The sequence below is a fragment of the Astatotilapia calliptera genome, chromosome 14 (assembly GCF_900246225.1).
Source record: "Astatotilapia calliptera chromosome 14, fAstCal1.2, whole genome shotgun sequence".
Taxonomy (NCBI): Eukaryota; Metazoa; Chordata; class Actinopteri; order Cichliformes; family Cichlidae; genus Astatotilapia; species Astatotilapia calliptera.
The window spans coordinates 22,081,231-22,098,991 of record NC_039315.1 but is presented as its reverse complement, the minus strand read 5'-3'; the positions used below and the strand labels follow the sequence as shown (position 1 = coordinate 22,098,991).

General features: G+C 42.4%; 1 protein-coding gene across 1 annotated transcript in view; it reads left to right on the top strand.

The window, feature by feature from the left end:
* The window catches only part of LOC113036869 (von Willebrand factor A domain-containing protein 5A-like), a 36,167-nt gene that overhangs the window by 1,670 nt on the left and 16,736 nt on the right, over positions 1-17,761 (top strand). Inside the window, exons 2-15 of the mRNA XM_026193438.1 lie at positions 1,728-1,775; positions 1,932-2,134; positions 3,457-3,679; positions 5,279-5,463; positions 5,547-5,661; positions 5,798-5,937; positions 6,027-6,115; positions 6,204-6,348; positions 7,085-7,164; positions 7,249-7,363; positions 7,509-7,667; positions 7,738-7,841; positions 8,034-8,254; positions 9,430-9,468. Coding sequence (XP_026049223.1) covers positions 1,733-1,775; positions 1,932-2,134; positions 3,457-3,679; positions 5,279-5,463; positions 5,547-5,661; positions 5,798-5,937; positions 6,027-6,115; positions 6,204-6,348; positions 7,085-7,164; positions 7,249-7,363; positions 7,509-7,667; positions 7,738-7,841; positions 8,034-8,254; positions 9,430-9,468 — 1,861 coding nt within the window. The 5' untranslated portion in view covers positions 1,728-1,732. The remainder of the gene's footprint in view (positions 1-1,727; positions 1,776-1,931; positions 2,135-3,456; positions 3,680-5,278; positions 5,464-5,546; positions 5,662-5,797; positions 5,938-6,026; positions 6,116-6,203; positions 6,349-7,084; positions 7,165-7,248; positions 7,364-7,508; positions 7,668-7,737; positions 7,842-8,033; positions 8,255-9,429; positions 9,469-17,761) is intronic.

The following is a 17,761-nucleotide window of genomic DNA, read 5'->3' as shown; positions in this document are numbered from 1 at the left end:
TTAAAACACATCTGTATTCACTGGCTTTTAATGCAGTATGAAAGTTATTTGTTATTTATTTGTTGTTTGGTACCATCATAAATTATTTGGAATTAGTTGTTTTGTATTTTTGTACAGCACTTTAGTCAACGTTGTTGTTGTAATTAAACGTGCAGTATATATAAATAAACGATAACGAAACTATTATGGTTTGATCGAGGAGGTGATCAGGGTGTCAATGGGACAGTTTGAGCACATGGGCGAGGTTCTCTCTTAAACGCTACACGGGTATTTTTGAAAACGTAGATTTTCCGATTTCCTTTAAAAAAAATCTCGTCCACACAAAATATCTCCGTTGTCATGTAAATGCAAAAAACCGGAGTCAAAAAGTCAAACCAGAACCCCTAACCCACTAAGAAATGTTGGCCAATCAGAAGTCTAGAAACCTGGGAGAGAAAGAGTATACAGGGTTTTGTGTCCTCACAAAACCTTAAGTACTGAAAAGTTTTATTTTTATTTTTGGAAAGGCAACTTATTTTGTGTTACTTTTCAAGTGCGTTCATCATTTTAAATGTTAAGAAATGTTAAGAAAAACATTAGGAATGAACAAAATGTATACAGCATACATAAGTTTAATATATATATATATTTTTTTAATTCAAAACCGACGTCGGGATTTGGGTTATGAGAGCGTCTGTGTTGAAGAAGCCACGTCCGAAGTTCACTCTGACCTCTCTGTCTTTCTAAATGGAGGGCCAGTAACTGCGTGTGTATATGTAAGCGTGTAAAAACTGCAGATAGTAAGATTAAGAGCAACAATATCTTGTCTCTATCCACCATTGTACAAATTCATCTCATGTAAACAATAACGTGGCGCACAGCGTGACGTCAAAAACGGCGCACACCTTTTACATTGGGTGACAAATAAAAACCTAAACTCAGTTTTCAGTGATGGAAATTTGGATGAAAGGTGCCACGCATAGTAAAATGCGTGGCACCTCCTTGGGCACAACGCCACAGGTGGCCTGTCTTTAGGCGTATTCATTTTTTTGTTAAGCTGCTAGAGTAACATAGTGTCACTGAATCTTGTTCTTTTAATTAGTGTCTGAAAAGTGTTTTAATTTCAGGTCTGGTAGTATTGTAAGTCCTGCCACGTAGTTTGCTGTTTTTTCCCCTGCTGCTCCTTATTAGTTTCAGTTATTTTATTAATAAAAATCCTTTAATTAGTTTTTCTACGCCTTTGCCTTGTCAACAACCATATTTCCTGGGGTGTATCTCCACGCCAAGCGTTGTCAGTTCCATGTTTACAGACAGCTGTCTTTATTAAATTTTATTTCATTTTTGAGATGCTAAATCTATTTTGGCCTAGCTGAAAAAGACTTTAAAGCATTCACCTTATCCCTGACTGTGGTTGCTGTCCATGGTGCTGATCAAAAGCTGTAATGATGCTACTGATATTATTATTATTATTATTATTATTATTATTAAAAATATATATGTAAAATATATTATTTTTGCACTCAAACACTGTGTGCGTGTGTGTGTGGTGGGGGGACTCATTTCTCTCAAACAAACCATTTTCTGAGCTGCTAGAATAAATGTTTTTGAGTCTGGTGATGTGAAAATTCGCTTTGAGTATGTGCAGAAGAGACAGACTCCAAAAAAGCTGATAAGTGTAGTATAATATACTATGTAAACTGAAATGTTTTATTGAGGAAAACTGTCTGTGGTGTTTGTCTCTTATATAGGTACAATGATGAGATGCTGTGGTCTGCTAACTGCCCAGAACAAACCAGGTAAAAATCTGATAAACATTAAAATGAATTTTCAATTTGTCATAAAAAAATTAATAGAGTTGCATGGACAGATGGCTCAGCAGAAAATCTAATTTTGACTTTAAAAAATAAATGCTACTATGAAGTGTGACTGTTAGAATTCTGTTTGTCTGTCAGTTCCCCTGAAGAGCATTGAGGTGGAGCTGGAGGTGAGGGACCATGTGGCTACAGTGGTCTCCACTCTGAATTATGAGAACAAGGAGAACAAACCATTAGAGGCTGTTTTTGTCTTCCCTCTGCCTGGAGACGCCGCTGTCTGTCATTTCAGTGCTAAGATCGGACAGACACAGATTGTAGCTGAGGTGATGGAAAAACAGAAGGTGAGCTGGACAGTAAATATAACCTCATTATAAGTAAGATTATCTATTCCATGGACAAAAAGCAATGTGTGGTAGGTTATCCATAGACTTGAGAAAAGCATTTGACACTATAGATCACAATATATTAACAAGAAAACTGGAACGTTATGGTGTCAAAGCGGTAGTTTTAAATTTGTTTCCTGAGTAATTTAAGTGACAGGAAGCAGTTTGTGAAATGAAATGGCTGTTGCTCCTTATGTATGGACATTGCTTGTGGTCTACCCTAAGGGTCAGTTTGGGGCCCAAAATTCTTCAACTTATACATCAATGACATTTTTAAAGTCTCCAAAGTATTAAAATGGTACTATTTGCTCATGATACAAACATTTTCTGCTCTGGTGCTGATCTGCAGAAATTATTGGATGAGATGACTAATGAAATAAGTAAAGTGAAGTTCTGGCCTGATAAAAACAAATTGTCATTAAATTTGAATAAAACACACAAGACACTTCACCTGCCGCCTACTGGTGTTGGCCAGAGGGGCCGATGGCGCGATATGGCAGCCTCGCTTCTGTCAGTCTGCCCCAGGGCAGCTGTGGCTACAACCGTAGCTGCCTCCACCAGTGTATGAATGTGAGAGTGAATGAATAGTGGCATTGTAAAGCGCTTTGAGGCCCCGAAAAGTGCTATATAAATGCAATCCATTATTATTATTATTATTATTATTATTATTATTATTATTATTATTATTATTATTATTATTATTATTATTATTATTATTATTATTATTATTATTATTATTACCAGCAAAAGCTTTTGCATTTCTGTCCATGGAGTGAAGCTGTGGAACAGTTTGAATATGGAGTTGCAGCAGTGTCCAAACATAAAGCAGTTCAAAAAGAGTTATAAAGATATAGTTATAATGATTTTCATGAAAGAAAAGGAAAATGTTGAAATTCAGTGAATGTCTCTATTTAGAAAGTGTCATGATGTGATGTATATACAGTATTATATCAGATATCTGTTCGCTATTTTTACTGCAGATTTTATCAGTAAGGAAGCTGACTAAATATTGATAACCTAAGGCAAAGGGATGGGATTAAATAAGTGTGTAGGCTACTACTTCCCACTCCTTTTTGATATGTAACTGAATCGGAACAGTTGAAGCAATATTGAAATGTATTAGCTTTATTTTGTATAGCATTATTTTCTCTTCGTTTCTTTGCTAAATGTACTTGTATATTGTTCACAGGATTGAAATAAATTAACAAACAAACAGACAAACAAGATTCAAATTAATAATAAACAGTGAATGTCACTGACATGTGCCACCTGTCCTTCAGGCTCGTGAGGAGTATGATGATGCTCTGAGCTCCGGTCAGCAGGCCTTCCTATTGGAGGAGAGTGATCAGAGTCCAGATATATTCTCTCTGAGTGTGGGCAGTCTGCCTCCAGGAGAGCGCGCCTCCATCAGGTTGGAGTATGTGGCTGAGCTGGCTGTGCAGGCTGATGATGGTCTGAGGTTCTGTCTGCCTGCTGTGCTCAACCCTCGATACCAGCCTCGGGGTAGGAAAAAACGTTGACACTAACAGAAAGCCTCAAACTCACACCTCTGCATAGAAAAAGGTTTCATAACTGCAACTATGGTGGTGGAGGAATTTCCAACCTCTTTCTCTCTCTCCGTCTCTCTTCCTCCATAAATAAAATATTTTTGAATTTGTTATGTAGACAAAAAAGATAAACTTGAAAAGAATTAAGCGTAACATGGAAACATAAACATTGAAAGCAACTGTCTTTCTCAACACTTTATTTTCAAGTCCAGAATCTATAACATGATTAGGGGATGGACTTTGGGGTTACGGAGTATCTGTGCTGTGTTAGGCTATGTCATTCTTTCTTTCTCATTCTGCATTTATTCTGTCTTTCAAACATACAAAATTATTTGATTGCCCTTCCACCATTACTATAACTGCAGTTTCTTTGCTCTTTGTGTCATTTCTAGCCAGAATTTAAACACAGGGGTTACTGTGGCTCCTCTGAAAGAGAACACCTCAAATCAGAAGTACTTGACTCCCTGGTATAACTCGCAAATGTGCACCTTAAAGCAGATAAAGTAAGCTAGAAACAGTGTCTCACTAATTAAGAAGATCATCATTTAGCTTAAAAAATAGTTTTTTGCTTTATAAAAAAGCCTTCAGTAAAGCTAGAAGGTTACTATTCATCACTGATTGAAGGAAATAAGAGCAACCCTAGGTTTCTCTGCAGCATTTTATTCATTTTATTCTATTACATTGTCTACAATTGTGTACAGTATCTTATTCTTATCCTTTTCCAGTGTTTTTCTAAATTTTACTATGTAACTTTGCACTGTCCACTTTCTGCTGTAACAAAACAAATTTCCCACAGGTTGGACTAATAAAGGTTATCTTATTGTATCTTATCTTAGCACTGTAGTCAAGCTGACAAAAAGTCAGAGCTCTGCTGAGCCAACCATTCCTTTAACGTTAAATAGTAATGAATTCATGAACGTCTTCACAAATACAATTTTAACTACTAGAGGAAAAACATACTGATAATCATCTCACTGACTTAACAATGTGTAGAGTTACTTTCAGTACCAGTGGTATTTATTTAATCTTTTTCTTCAATTGATCTTTCTGAGTTAACTTCAGTAATTACTTCATTACTTCCTCCAAATGATCAACATGTCTCATAGACCCCATTCCTACAAGACTGTTCAAAGAAACTTTGCCAATAATTAATATTTCATTCTTAAATATGATCAACCTATTTCTATTAAACGGCTATGTACCACAGGTCTTCAGACTGGCAGTAGTTCAACTGTTACTTTAAAAGCCACCTCTAGACCCAGCAGTCTTAACTAATTACAGGACAGCCTTCCCCTAATTAGGACTGGATCAGGTGGCCCAGAAACTTCCCTTAGTTACACTGCAATAGGTCAAGGTTCCAATGAAGCATTAAGTGTATTTCTTCACTGAGTGTTTTTTCACTCACTATACGTTTACACATACCTCTGCATTTAATTCAAGTTCTCTTCCATGGCATATCTTTGTCCTGTTTTCCTCCTCTCACCCTCAACCGGTCTTGGCAAATGGCTGCCCCTCCCTCAACCTGGTTCTGCTGGACGTTTCTTCCTGTAAATAGGGAGCTTTTCCCTCTCATTGTTGCCAAGGAACTTGCTCATAGGGGGTCTTTCGAGTGTGGGGTTAGTGCCCTACAGTCTGTCTTTCTCTGCCCGAGTGTCCTCTCCTCGTCCAATCTCTAAAGTAGAGTCCAACTGTTCCCTGGACCCTCTCCAGGACCTCAACACTGATCAAACCCAGGCCACGGTAGGTAGAGTGCTGATGTTTCTGCTGTGTGTGGTTGTTACTTATTACTGAGAATTAAATATGAATGTGTTTGTGGTGTGCAGGTTAAGCTGGCTGCAGGACACAAGTTTGACAGAGATGTTGAACTGCTGATTTATTACAAAGATGCTCACCAGCCCACTGCTGTGGTGGAGGCAGGACAGGCCTCTGCTGAGCCGGGTGAGTGGAAATGATAGGAGTAGTTGGTTTGAAAATGTAAAAAAAAAAAATTGCTTATCTACTGCTGCTTGGAAGTTCAAAATGTTGACATAAACAAAAAGCAATTTCTCAGATTTTTCTGTCTGTTATTTTTCAGGCTCTCTGATGGGTGATCCAGTGGTGATGGTGAGTCTGTACCCTGAGTTCCCCCAGTCTGCGATGTCTTCATGTGGAGAGTTTGTGTTCTTAATGGATCGATCTGGAAGTATGAGTAATACTCGCATCCGCAGTGCCAAGGTATCTGTAATATTTTAATCATAAACTCTTTAGTTTCAAATTGTTCCTCTCACACAGTGGCCTCACCATATTTTCAATGTTCTGTTAAGGATACTCTGCTGCTCCTGTTGAAGAGCTTACCAATGGGCTGCTATTTCAACATTTACAGTTTTGGGTCCTGTTATGAACACATCTTCCCGTGAGTCTCTCCCTCATATCAAAGGCCCTGCTGTCTTTGTTAAAATATCCTAATGGGTGTTTTGGTGCATGTGTTTGTGTGATGGCAGTAAGAGTGTGGAGTACAGCCAGCAGACCATAAAGGAGTCTCTGAAGAAAGTTGAGCAGATGGAGGCTAATCTTGGAGGAACTGAGATCCTGGAGCCCCTCAAATATATTTACAGCCAGCCCTGCATTCCCAATCAGCCTCGACAGGTAACACACACTCACATGCTCTTCTGGTTTGCTGTCTTCGTGGGGACATCCCAATGCTTTCCCTAAACTTAACCATTAACCATAAACCAATTGTAACCCTAAAACACTAAAACCACAATTTAAGTGTGAAAAATGCCTTCAACAACGTGGGGACCTGGATTTTGGTCCCCACCAGTACAGTAAATTTCAGACTTTGGTCCCCACCAAGATAGTAAGAACCCGTATGCGCGCGCGCGCGCACACACACACACACACACACACACACACACACACACAAACTGCTTTGCATTAATCTCCTGGAAATTTCCTTTGAACTTAATTTTACTTTCTGCTTGCCTTAGAACAACTTCATCTTAAAATATAATGATTTAGGATATTTTAGCTTTTTTTATATCACCATGAAGATGCTTTATAGGGATGTATCTACATAGAGCAGATTCAGTTTCATAAAAACATTGGACAAAACTTGGACCACACACGCTCTACAAATGTTTCTCAGCATTGGCATTAGTGTACAATCTAACTTTTAATATATCACATATTTTTACCCTGTGAATATAATCGTTGTTCATGTAACAGCTTTGTTCTTTAGTTTGGAGTTCATACTAACTGTACATTGTTCTTTGCACACTACCACAAAAACATTTGTGTTTCTGAAACCTAACTCAGCTCTCAGAACAAGCTGTGTGTTTCTGGGTCTGATGTTTTGTCCTTATGTGCCAACTCTCCTCTCTAGCTGTTTGTCTTTACTGATGGAGAGGTGAGGAACACCAAAGAAGTGATAGATCTGGTGAAGAAGAACTCAGATTCTCACAGGTGAAACCACAAAAACACAAGTACGTCTACACAATTCCCAAAATGTCCAACATGTCCTCTATGTAGAAAACTGTTGTATTGCAGGTGTTTCTCTTTTGGGATTGGGGAAGGGGCCAGCTCTGCTCTCATCAATGGGATGGCCAAAGAAGGAGGAGGTCACGCTCAGTTCATCACAGGGACTGACAGGATGCAGGCAAAAGTAAGACATTAAACACAAAAAGAAAACAAGTTAAGCATTGCAGCAGCAGCAGCAGCAGATACATATTTGTGATCAGACCTGCAGTGAGTAAAATGTCTGTTCCAACTGTTTGTGTATATTTGGAGAGTTTTTCATTATTTTTCAGGCGATGCAGTCGCTGCGATTTGCTCTGCAGCCGGTTGTGGTCGACATCTCAGTCACATGGGATTTACCAAAGGAAGTGTCTGTCACTGTCCTCTCTCCACCAATCACAGCACTTTTCCAGGGTCAGAGGTCGCTGATTTATGCCCAGCTCACTGGACAGGTAGGAGCAGCACCTTCTCATGTTGTTGTTTAACTATTTCATGACTTCTGACCCTGTGATTCTGTGTCAGAGTTCAGAGGCAGCAGAGGGCTGTGTGATGGTGAAGTACAGTCTGGCAGGTCATCCCTCTGAGAACCAGCTGCACTTCAGTCTCAGACCTGCAGAGGACACTGGGTAAAACAGAGTTTAAGAAACTCAGTACTTTTCATTGGTTCATGACTTTAGATATATTGGGTTGAAAATAGCAGTAGATTATAATGAATATGGACTGAAATATGTTGTGTTCACATCTGAAATAAAGTATTTAAAAAAAAAACAAAGAAACACTTAAGTCACCCATCTCTTGGTGTTCCTTATTATCTGCAGATTAACAGTCCACAGGTTGGGTGCTCGAACTCTGATTCGCTCCCTGGAGATGGAGGAGAGAGAGCACAGAGGACAGCAAGGTGGAGGTGTGAAGGAGAAGGTGGTGCATCTCAGTGTCCAATCAGGAGTTAGCTGTTCTTTTACTGCCTTCATTGCTGTCAACAAAGACAACAGCAAAGTGATTCAAGGACCTCTTGTGCGCAGAAATATTCCAACAGCCAGTGAGTTTTTCCCAATAGCAAAACTAAAAGTCAACCCCAGATCTGAAGCAAAGATGGTTCAGCATGAATAAAATCAGTAAAATGTTTGGTTTAATAGAAAGTCAGACTCAAATGAAAAGACAACAAGTACTGTATTTTCCACACTATCAGGCGCACTTAACGTCCTTTAATTTTCTCAAAACTCGACAGTGCGCCTCCGGTGCGCCTAATGCATGGATTCTGGTTGTGCTTACTGACCTTGAACCGATTTTATGTTGTGCATGGTGCTCAAAAATCCGTCAAAAAATGTTTTAGTACGACTTTGGTAAGCTACGAAGCCACACTGCTTGATGGATTGTTGGAGTTAAACAAACACTGGCATCACTGAGAGTTAAAAACTGTCTACATTCTTTCATCTTTCATCTCCAGGCATTCATGAAAACAGAATTTATTAAATTTAATAGAATTAGAAGTTATCAGGAAGTTAGCTCGCTAGTTTCCACCTAAACATGATATACCATGTTTTGACCGAGATTTCTGAAAAAATTAAAAGTGCTGCTCTGCTATCACTTCCAACTTAAATGAAGACAGAAAACTAAACAGTAGTGACTTTTGTAGGGTCACTGAAGTTGGACTAGCTGGTATATAATGATGTGCTACATTATCGCTAGAGACACAGCTATGTTAGCATAACATTAGCACAGTGAAGCTGGAGGATGAACGCTAAGGCTTTTTTCCACTCGATAAAAGTTAACGAGGGTTCCCGATAGTTAGGGACAAATGCAATCGCATGGCAGGATGCTGTAAACGAACCAAACGTCAGTCAGGAGAACAACTGAGATAAACTATTCACAATACGAGGTTAGTCATTAATATACTGCAACAATATGGGAATAGAGCAGCTGCTATAAACATTAATGAATCAATGGTACGGAAGTGAAGGAAGCAAGAAGAATGACTTGAGTAAAGTTTGACTTATCTGACTGTTTTGTTTCACTTAATGCGCCTTATAATCCAGTGCGCCTTGTGGTCCAAAAAAATACAGTAGAAACAAGGTGGTAATGTATGGTAGAATGTAGGTACTCATCAGACAGCAGTATCAGAGAGAGGGATGCATGTGAGAAAGGTTTTTTTTTTCACTGATTCTCTAAACTTGAACTCATTCTTTTTTTCTTTTCTTTTCTTTATCTTTAAAGTGATCCAGAGTCCTCCTGTGGTGAACAGTTCTCTACGTAGTAAGTAAAAACCTGAATAAGTGTTATTGAAAGAAGCATCTGCAGGATCTTTCAAAAGGTTGAAAGATCCTTTAACTACTCATATTAGGGTTTTTCTTTGTGTTTACTCTTTTTGCCTGTGTACAGTGAAAAACACTGGAGAGGTTAGTATTTCGAAATAAGTTAAAAATGACAACGGAAAATATTATTTAGATTTTACATTTAATTAGTATCGGAATGAAATATTATTTTACATTCATAATCTATGTTACTATTCATAATCCTTATTATTACTGTTGCATCATTTATGATTTATCATTATTGTTATTTCATTGACACATTTATTGAAACTGGTGAGGTTATATTAAAGTCTGTATTTCAGGTGTTAGCATAAGCACATAATAATCTTTCATTGCAGGTGCAACTGTAATCATGTTATACACATATTGCATAGTTAAAGGGTTGAAGCTCGGTCAAGTTAATTAATGGTTTGAAGCTACGGGCAGCGCGATGTCTGGCTGATCAATGGAGCAAAGTTCAGCTATTGAAAGGTTGCCTACATGTTTACAGTATAATTTACTACATATTGCCTGTGTGCATTCAGCAGCCTGCTGCACTGAAGTTTGCCTGGTAACAGATGGCGCTGAGTGAGGTCATGCACTGAGGTTAACAACACAGACACATAGTCTGTCTGGGTAAACTGATTGCAAATGTTGTGTAAGTCTAGAAAAGTTTAATAACAGGATGCATCTGGGAGGCGGTGGAGGAACTGAGAAAGGAACTGTTCTGTTTTAGTGACGCGAGTTACCGGTCATCGTCAAAGGAGCTTGCAAAGAATAAGATAAGATAAGATAAGATAAGATAAGATAAGATAAGATAAGATAAGATAAGCTTTATTAGTCCCACACGTGGGAAATTTGTTTTGTCACAGCAGGAAGTAGACAGTGCAAAAGTTATGAAGCAAAAATTAGAATACAATAAGAATAAATACAGTACACAACTGTACAGAATAGAATAAAATAAAATACTATATACAGTTGAATAAAATAGAATAAAATATACAATAAGATAAAAATAGAATACAAATGCTATATACAACTGAGTAAAAAATACAACGATGCCAGAGAAGATTATTGCACTTAGTGTTATTGCACATGTGTGGATGTGTGTGTGTTTGATCAGTTAGTCTTTATTGTGGAGTCTGACAGCAGTGGGGAGGAAAGACCTGCGAAATCTCTCCGTCCCACATCGTGGGTGCCACAGTCTCCCACTGAAGGAGCTGCTCAGTGCTGTCACAGTCTGCTGCATGGGGTGGGAGATGTTTTTCTAAGAGTGATGACAGCTTAGCCTCCATTCTCCTGTCACTCACCACCTCCACTGGGTCCAGAGAGCATCCTAGAACCGAGCTGGCCCTTCGGATCAGCCTGTTCAGTCTCTTCCTGTCCCCGGCAGAGATGCTGCCGCCCCAGCAGACCACACCATAAAAGATAGCAGAAGCCACCACAGAGTCATAGAAGGTCTTCAGGAGTGGGCCCTCCACTCCAAACAACCTGAGTCTCCGCAGCAGGTACAGCCTGCTCTGCCCTTTCCTGTAGAGGGCGTCTGAGTTATGAGTCCAGTCCAGTCTGTTGTTCAGATGAACACCAAGGTACCTGTAGCTGTCCACAGCCTCAATGTCCATACCTTGGATGTTCAGTGGTTGCAGTGGAGAATGCTTGTGCCTGCGGAAGTCTACCACCAGCTCCTTGGTTTTACTGGCGTTGATCTGGAGGCACCAGTCCACAAAGTCATGAGTCAGTCCTCTGTACTCCTTGTCGTCCCCATCAGTGATGAGGCCGACTATTGCAGAGTCATCAGAGAACTTCTGCAGGAAGCACTGGGTGGAATTGTGGGAGAAGTCTGCAGTGTAGATGGTGAAGAGGAACGGAGCCAGAACCGTTCCCTGTGGGGCCCCCGTACTGCAGACGACCCTGTCCGACACACAGCCCTGAGTCCTCACATACTGTGGTCGGTCGGTGAGGTAGTCCAAAATCCAGGTAGTGAGGTGATGGTCCTCTCCAGAGTTCTCCAGCTTGTCTTTCAGAACCGAGGGAAGAATAGTGTTGAAGGCACTGGAGAAATCAAAGAACATGATTCTCACAGTGCTTCCAGCGGTCTCCAAGCGAGCGAGGGAACGATGTAGGAGGTGAATCATCCGCGCCAATGCCAGGCTGGTAGGCAAACTGAAGTGGGTCCAGTGATGAGCTTGTTAGGCGCCAAAGCTGAGCAAGGACCAACAGCTCCAGGGTCTTCATCACGTGGGATGTCAGAGCCACCGGCCTGTAGCTGTTGAGGTCCTTGGGGCGTGAAGTCTTTGGCACTGGTACAACACAGGAGGTTTTCCAGAGCTGTGGGACTCTTCCCCGCCTCAGGCTCAGGTTGAAGAGGTGCTCCATCACCCCACACAGTTGGTCCGCGCAGGACCTGACGACCCTCGAGCTGATGCCATCTGGGCTCGCTGCCTTCTTGCCATTAATCCTCCTCAGTTCCCTCCTAACCTGGGTGGTTGAGAGAGACAGGCTGGAGCCTTGTGTTGAGTGTGTATTGGATGCTGTTGTTGGGGGTGGGGAGGAGTGAGCAGGGTGAATAGAGGAGGTGTGAAGTGTCTGAGGTGTCAGAGGTGGAACAGCAGCAGTGGGGGTGGGTGAGTCTGCAGCCGATGTTGGAGACTGCCTCATGGCTGAATGAAATCTGTTGAAGAAATGATTCAGTTCATTTGCCCATCTCACATCCCTCCCAGGCAGAGAGTTCTGATGTTTGTGGCCTGAGATGGTTCTGAGGCCTCTCCAGACTTCACCAACGTTGTTTTGCTGAAGCTGGTTCTCCATCTTTTGCCTGTAGCTGTCCTTCCCATTCCTTATCAGTCCCCTCAACTCTCTCTGCACCCTTTTCAACTCCTCTATGTCTTTGGATTTGAAGGCCCTCCTCTTCTGCTTGAGGATGGTTTTAATTTCTGGGGTAATCCAAGGTTTGTTGTTGGAGAAACACCGTACAGTCCTGGTAGGTACGGTGTTATCCACACAGAAATTAATATAGTCAGTAATGCATGTAGTAAGGCTGTCGATGTCCTCTCCGTGGTCGTCACAGATCACCTCCCACACAGTCGACTCAAAACAATCCTTAAGAGCCTCCTCGCTCTCCTCCGACCATCTCTGTACTGTGCTGGTGGCTCCCTGCGCACTAAGGGCTCATACACAGGGACAAGGTGCACCAGGTTGTGGTCAGATCTGCCCAGTGGAGTGAGAGGTGATGAACTGTATGCCTCTTCTGCATTGGCATACAGTAAGTCCAGTGTTTTATTGTCTCTGGTTGGACAGGTCACATACTAGGTGAAGGTGGGCAGTGTGGAGTCCAATGAGGCATGATTGAAGTCCCCTGATATTATGAGAAGGGCTCTCGGAGATTGTGTTTGCAGTCTGCTGACCACTGAGTGGAGAGTGTCACAGGCTGCATCCGCGTTGGCCGAGGGGGGGACATACGCTGTTATTGCGATAACATGCGAGAATTCCCGGGACAGGTAGTACGGACGCATGCTAACGGCCAACAGCTCAATGTCAAAGATCTTACGTTTCCAATAATTACAGAAGGAAGAGATGGTCGATAACGTCTCCTTCTCGGGCGACGGCGCTCCTTCCCAGCACGACACCCCCGTCTTTTCCTCCTCAGCTCGCTGGGAATGTCGGGTCTGTCTGCCGGCAGTACCGCTGCGGGACGCAGCGCTAACAGCTGATCCTTACTGTAAACAAAGGATCCCTGCTCTGGGTCCCCAGACACGGGTGAAAAAAGTAGAAATAAACTAAGAAAAATGACCAGAACTAGCACAAAACGGTAGAACATGGTTGCAGAGTCTAATTACTAATATGTTAGTTATAAAAAATTACGAGAAGAAAAAGATAAGAAAGAAAGAAACTCAGAATGAGCAGAGCTGCTGTAACAGGCTGCCGCACACGGGGGGCGCCGGAAATAAAGATATAACGAGCGGTCACGGTCACGGTCACGGTCACGTGGCTTTCTGTTGCCCTGGAGCTCCACCCATTTGTAGTTGGGCAACAGAAGATGCCTGGGACAGTTCAGCCATAACTTTAAACTTCTCCTGCTCATACATGCTTGGAACGATCTTGTCACACTGAAGTGGACGCGCAACGAGATATCATAGCATGGCTCAAGCACGTTCATCACATTTTAAACCCCTTGTTTTGCACAACAGAATACGGCCTCCCATCTTCAGCTAAACACCCCAGTAGCTTTTGTAATAGCTTTAGCCCGGTCGGATTGGGCAGCAAAGGGCTGCTTAAATGCCGCAAACTCCTCTGCTCCGCCACTTGGACCGCTAGCGCTGGCCATAACTATCGCTTGACAGACCCACCAAGCGCACCATACTCATACTTTTTTTTTCTTTTTCGAATCGCGATCGGTTCGGATTTCGGATCAACCGTGATCCGTTGCACCACTATTCTTCAGCGTGTGTTACTGTGTTACTCGCTCAAATGTCCACTTCATACCTGTAGCTCCTCTCTCACACTCAGAGCTCCCCACCAAATCCCACTCATCCACTTAAGACTATCACTGGATTGGCCAGAATACATACCAATTAAATTAAAGAAAATACTGGCACTTCTAACATAAATAAAACATGCTGACTAAGTAGTACACATTACATCTGTCACTTTTTCAGTTTACTAAAGACACAATTTTTTTTTACCATTGATGTGCTAAAATCTAAAGAGGAGCGGATCCGACAGCGACTTACAATGCTTCTAGATAAGAATACTCTTGAAAAGGTGTTTGAATTAACTGAGAAAGCTAGTCTAGCACAGCATGAAAAGTCTAAAACCAGACAACAAGGGACATTTCACTGGTTGTGCGTCGGAAACTACAGCAAAATATGGAGATTGTCCTCAACAGACACCTATGAGAAGACCATAGAGGGAACAGTTCACTCTGCCTGGGATAGGGTTACTGAGACCCCGCCCTCTAGTCCGGCCCGGGGAGGTTGCCGGAGGGTGAGCGTCTGGTAGCCGGGCCCAAGTCCATGGGGCCTGGCCAGGCACAGCCCGAAAAAGGGACATGGGCCCATTGTCCTGCAGGTCCAGCACCCACAGGAGGCTCCGTATCAGTCGGGTGCATTGTGTACCGGGCGGCGGCCAGGAGCGGTGGCCCTGGTGGACCGAGCCACGGCTACCAAGACTGGCAATTGGAACATGGAATGTCACCTCTCTGGTGGGAAAGGAGCCTGAGTTAGTCCGTGAGGTTAAGAGGTACCAGCTAGATATAGTCAGGCTAATCTCAACACACAGCTTGGGCTCTGGAACCAGTCTCTTGGAGAGGAGCCGGACTCTGTCTCAGTCTGGAGTTGCCCCTGGTGAGAGGCAGCGGGCTAGGGTGGGTATCTTGGTATCCCCTCGGCTTGCTGCCTGTATGTTGGGGTTTCTCCCAGTGGACGAGAGGGTTTTTTCCCTGCGTCTCTACGTCAGGGAATGGGTCCTGACTGTTGTCAGGATTGGGGCTGCGGCTGCAGTGATGCAGACACTGTACTGGTCTGTTGTGGTGGAGAGGGAGCTGAGTGTAAAAGGGAAGCTCTGAATTTACCAGTGTATCTACGTCCCTACCCTCGCCTATGGTCACGAGCTGTGGGTAGTGACCGAAAGAACGAGGTCACGGATACAAGCAGCAGAAATGGGCTTCCTCCGAAGGGTGGCTGGCCTCTCCCTTAGACATAGGTTGAGAAGTTCGGCCATCCGGGAGGGTCTTGCTGCTCCTTCACATCAAAAGGAGCCAGGCATCTGACAAGGATGGGCGCCTCCTGGGTGAGGTGTGTTGGGCATCCGTGAGGATGCCCCAGGGCAAACCCAGCACATGCTGGAGAGATTATATCTCCTGAGAATGCCTTGGTGTTCCCCCAGACAAACTGGAGGAGGTGGCTGGGGAGAGGGAGGTCTGGGCTTCTCTGCTTAGGCTGCTGCCCCTGTGACCCAGCCCCATATAAGCGGAAGAGGATGGATGGATGGATGTCCTCAGCAGTCAGAAAAGAGAAGGATGCCACACCAAGGATTTGTCTGACAGACAACTCACCCAAGCAGAGAAAAACATCCTTGCAAAAGGATTGACTTTGGTGTGACACCGAGACAAATCCTGCTAGTGGAACTGATCACATCCACAGAAACAGCAATCCAAAACAACAACATTGCAAATGTGGAAGCAGAGCAGCTATGGACAAGAGTTTCGGCCTGTCTCAGCAATGCAACATCAGCATGGAGAAGCGGAAGGCACTCACATCACTTAGTAATGACAACAACATTATCATCCTTCTGGCAGACAAGAGTAGGTGCATGGTTTTACTAAACCAGAAAGACTATCATGAGAAACTTTTTTCGCTGCTCAGTAACAAAAATGCCTCTAAAACGAAACCCAGGAAGTGGTTACAGGAAGAGGGTGATAGATGTCTGAAACAGTTAGAACAAGACAATGATATTGACCGGGCATCGTACCACAGGCTATACTCAGGGGAATCTACACCAAGTCTGTATGGTTTACAGAAGATACATAAACAGGGTGTACCTTTAAAGATCAGTTGTCTGTATGATCAACTTGGTCACCTATAACCTCACAAATTTTCTGGCTTCAATCCTCAACCCAGTGGTAGGCATGTCCGAACACCACATCTAGAACACCTTGGATTTGGTTGAGAAGGTAAAAGATGTCATTATGAAGGCAGATGAAACAATGGTCTCGTACAATGTCACATCTCTTTTCACTTGAGTTCCAGTCACTGAAGCAGTGGTTAGTAAGAGATTACAGGATAATCCCAACTTCAGCAACAGGACCACTCTCAGCATCTACCAAGTGTGTTTGCTCTGCCCCTCAGCCCTCTGGTTCCCACAATCCTTCTGGGAAAAACACAGAGGCAGCCATCAGTAAACTCCAGACTGCGTCAAGCACACACTCACTGACTTGCTGGGAAACTAACAGGTAGTCATGCAACGATCCCAAATTGATAGGAGCTCAGCCACTCTCTATAGCTCCCTCCAGATGAGGCTGATTAACAGCAGGTGTGTGTCATCATCCACTTCAGGTGTGACCAGCCTCCCGGCAGGACACACCCACCAGGCCTGAGAGCACCTGTAGGCCGGTTCTTCGCACAAACACACATCCACACTCCTATACACACACAAACATGGAATCAAGGGACAGGAGTACCAGACAAACACATGGCCTCAGACTAAGACAGAGCAGCACATAAAGACAAGTTCGTAAAGACCCAAATCCCTGACTGATTCCCCAGTTTCACCCATTGTAGCCAACCATGCAAAGTAAGTGGAAAAGAATGCTTTGTTATCCTACCCTGGAACACCACTAAGTCATTGGTTAGGATGTGTAGATGAATGACACCTGGGTGAATTAGTTCACTGGAGCACAAACTTGGTGTCATCTGCAACACAGAGCAAACATCATCCCCACGGATATAGCGGCCAGGCAGAAGAACATCATATCAAGAAGGCCTGCCCTCTAAAAGAATGAATTAATGAACACAGAAGTTCGATTAAGGGAAATGATTTAACCAGTCCTGTTGCAAGACATTTTAATCAAAAACTTTATAATTCACCTTTATTTTATATAGTCATTGAAGCCATTAAACACAGTCAAAGAGGGGGTAATATTAATTTTATCTGATAAAAAAGAGAAGCATTCTGGATATTTTGATTAAAGAGTTTCACTTTACAGGTATAAATGAAGATTTATCTTTTAATGAGTTTCTGTGATTTTTACTTTTGTGTTTCTGTGTTTTTAAGAAGATTTTTGGACATATGGGGAATTTTTTCCCTGTTTTAATCTGTAGTGGTTCAGTTCAGAGCCTATTTGTGTTGTGTCTTAACCAATCAGCCATTAACACCTCTTTAAATGTGAATTGGTCAGCTTGTTTATTTGTAAATGTATGATTGGTCCACTTGGATTTCTTCTGTGTCCTTTTTTTATTTAAACAAAAACTGTTTGATATTTCGTAATGACTCTGATGAAGGCCACAAGCCAAAAACCATTGGTCACCCAACAGAGTTGTTGTTCAGCACTTTGAGTGTTGCTGTAGTCTTCACGTCATCTTACAGTAGTTTTGACCCAGAGGATTCTGCAACTCATGATAATATTGTTGTCAGTGTCATCCAGCAACTTTTGGTGTGTAAGAGTTATGTTTGAAAGCTATGTATTATTTAGTTATAAAATCAGTTCAGAGGCCACTGAACCCAAGTGACAATAAAATAAAAAGGCAAGGGTGAGATGG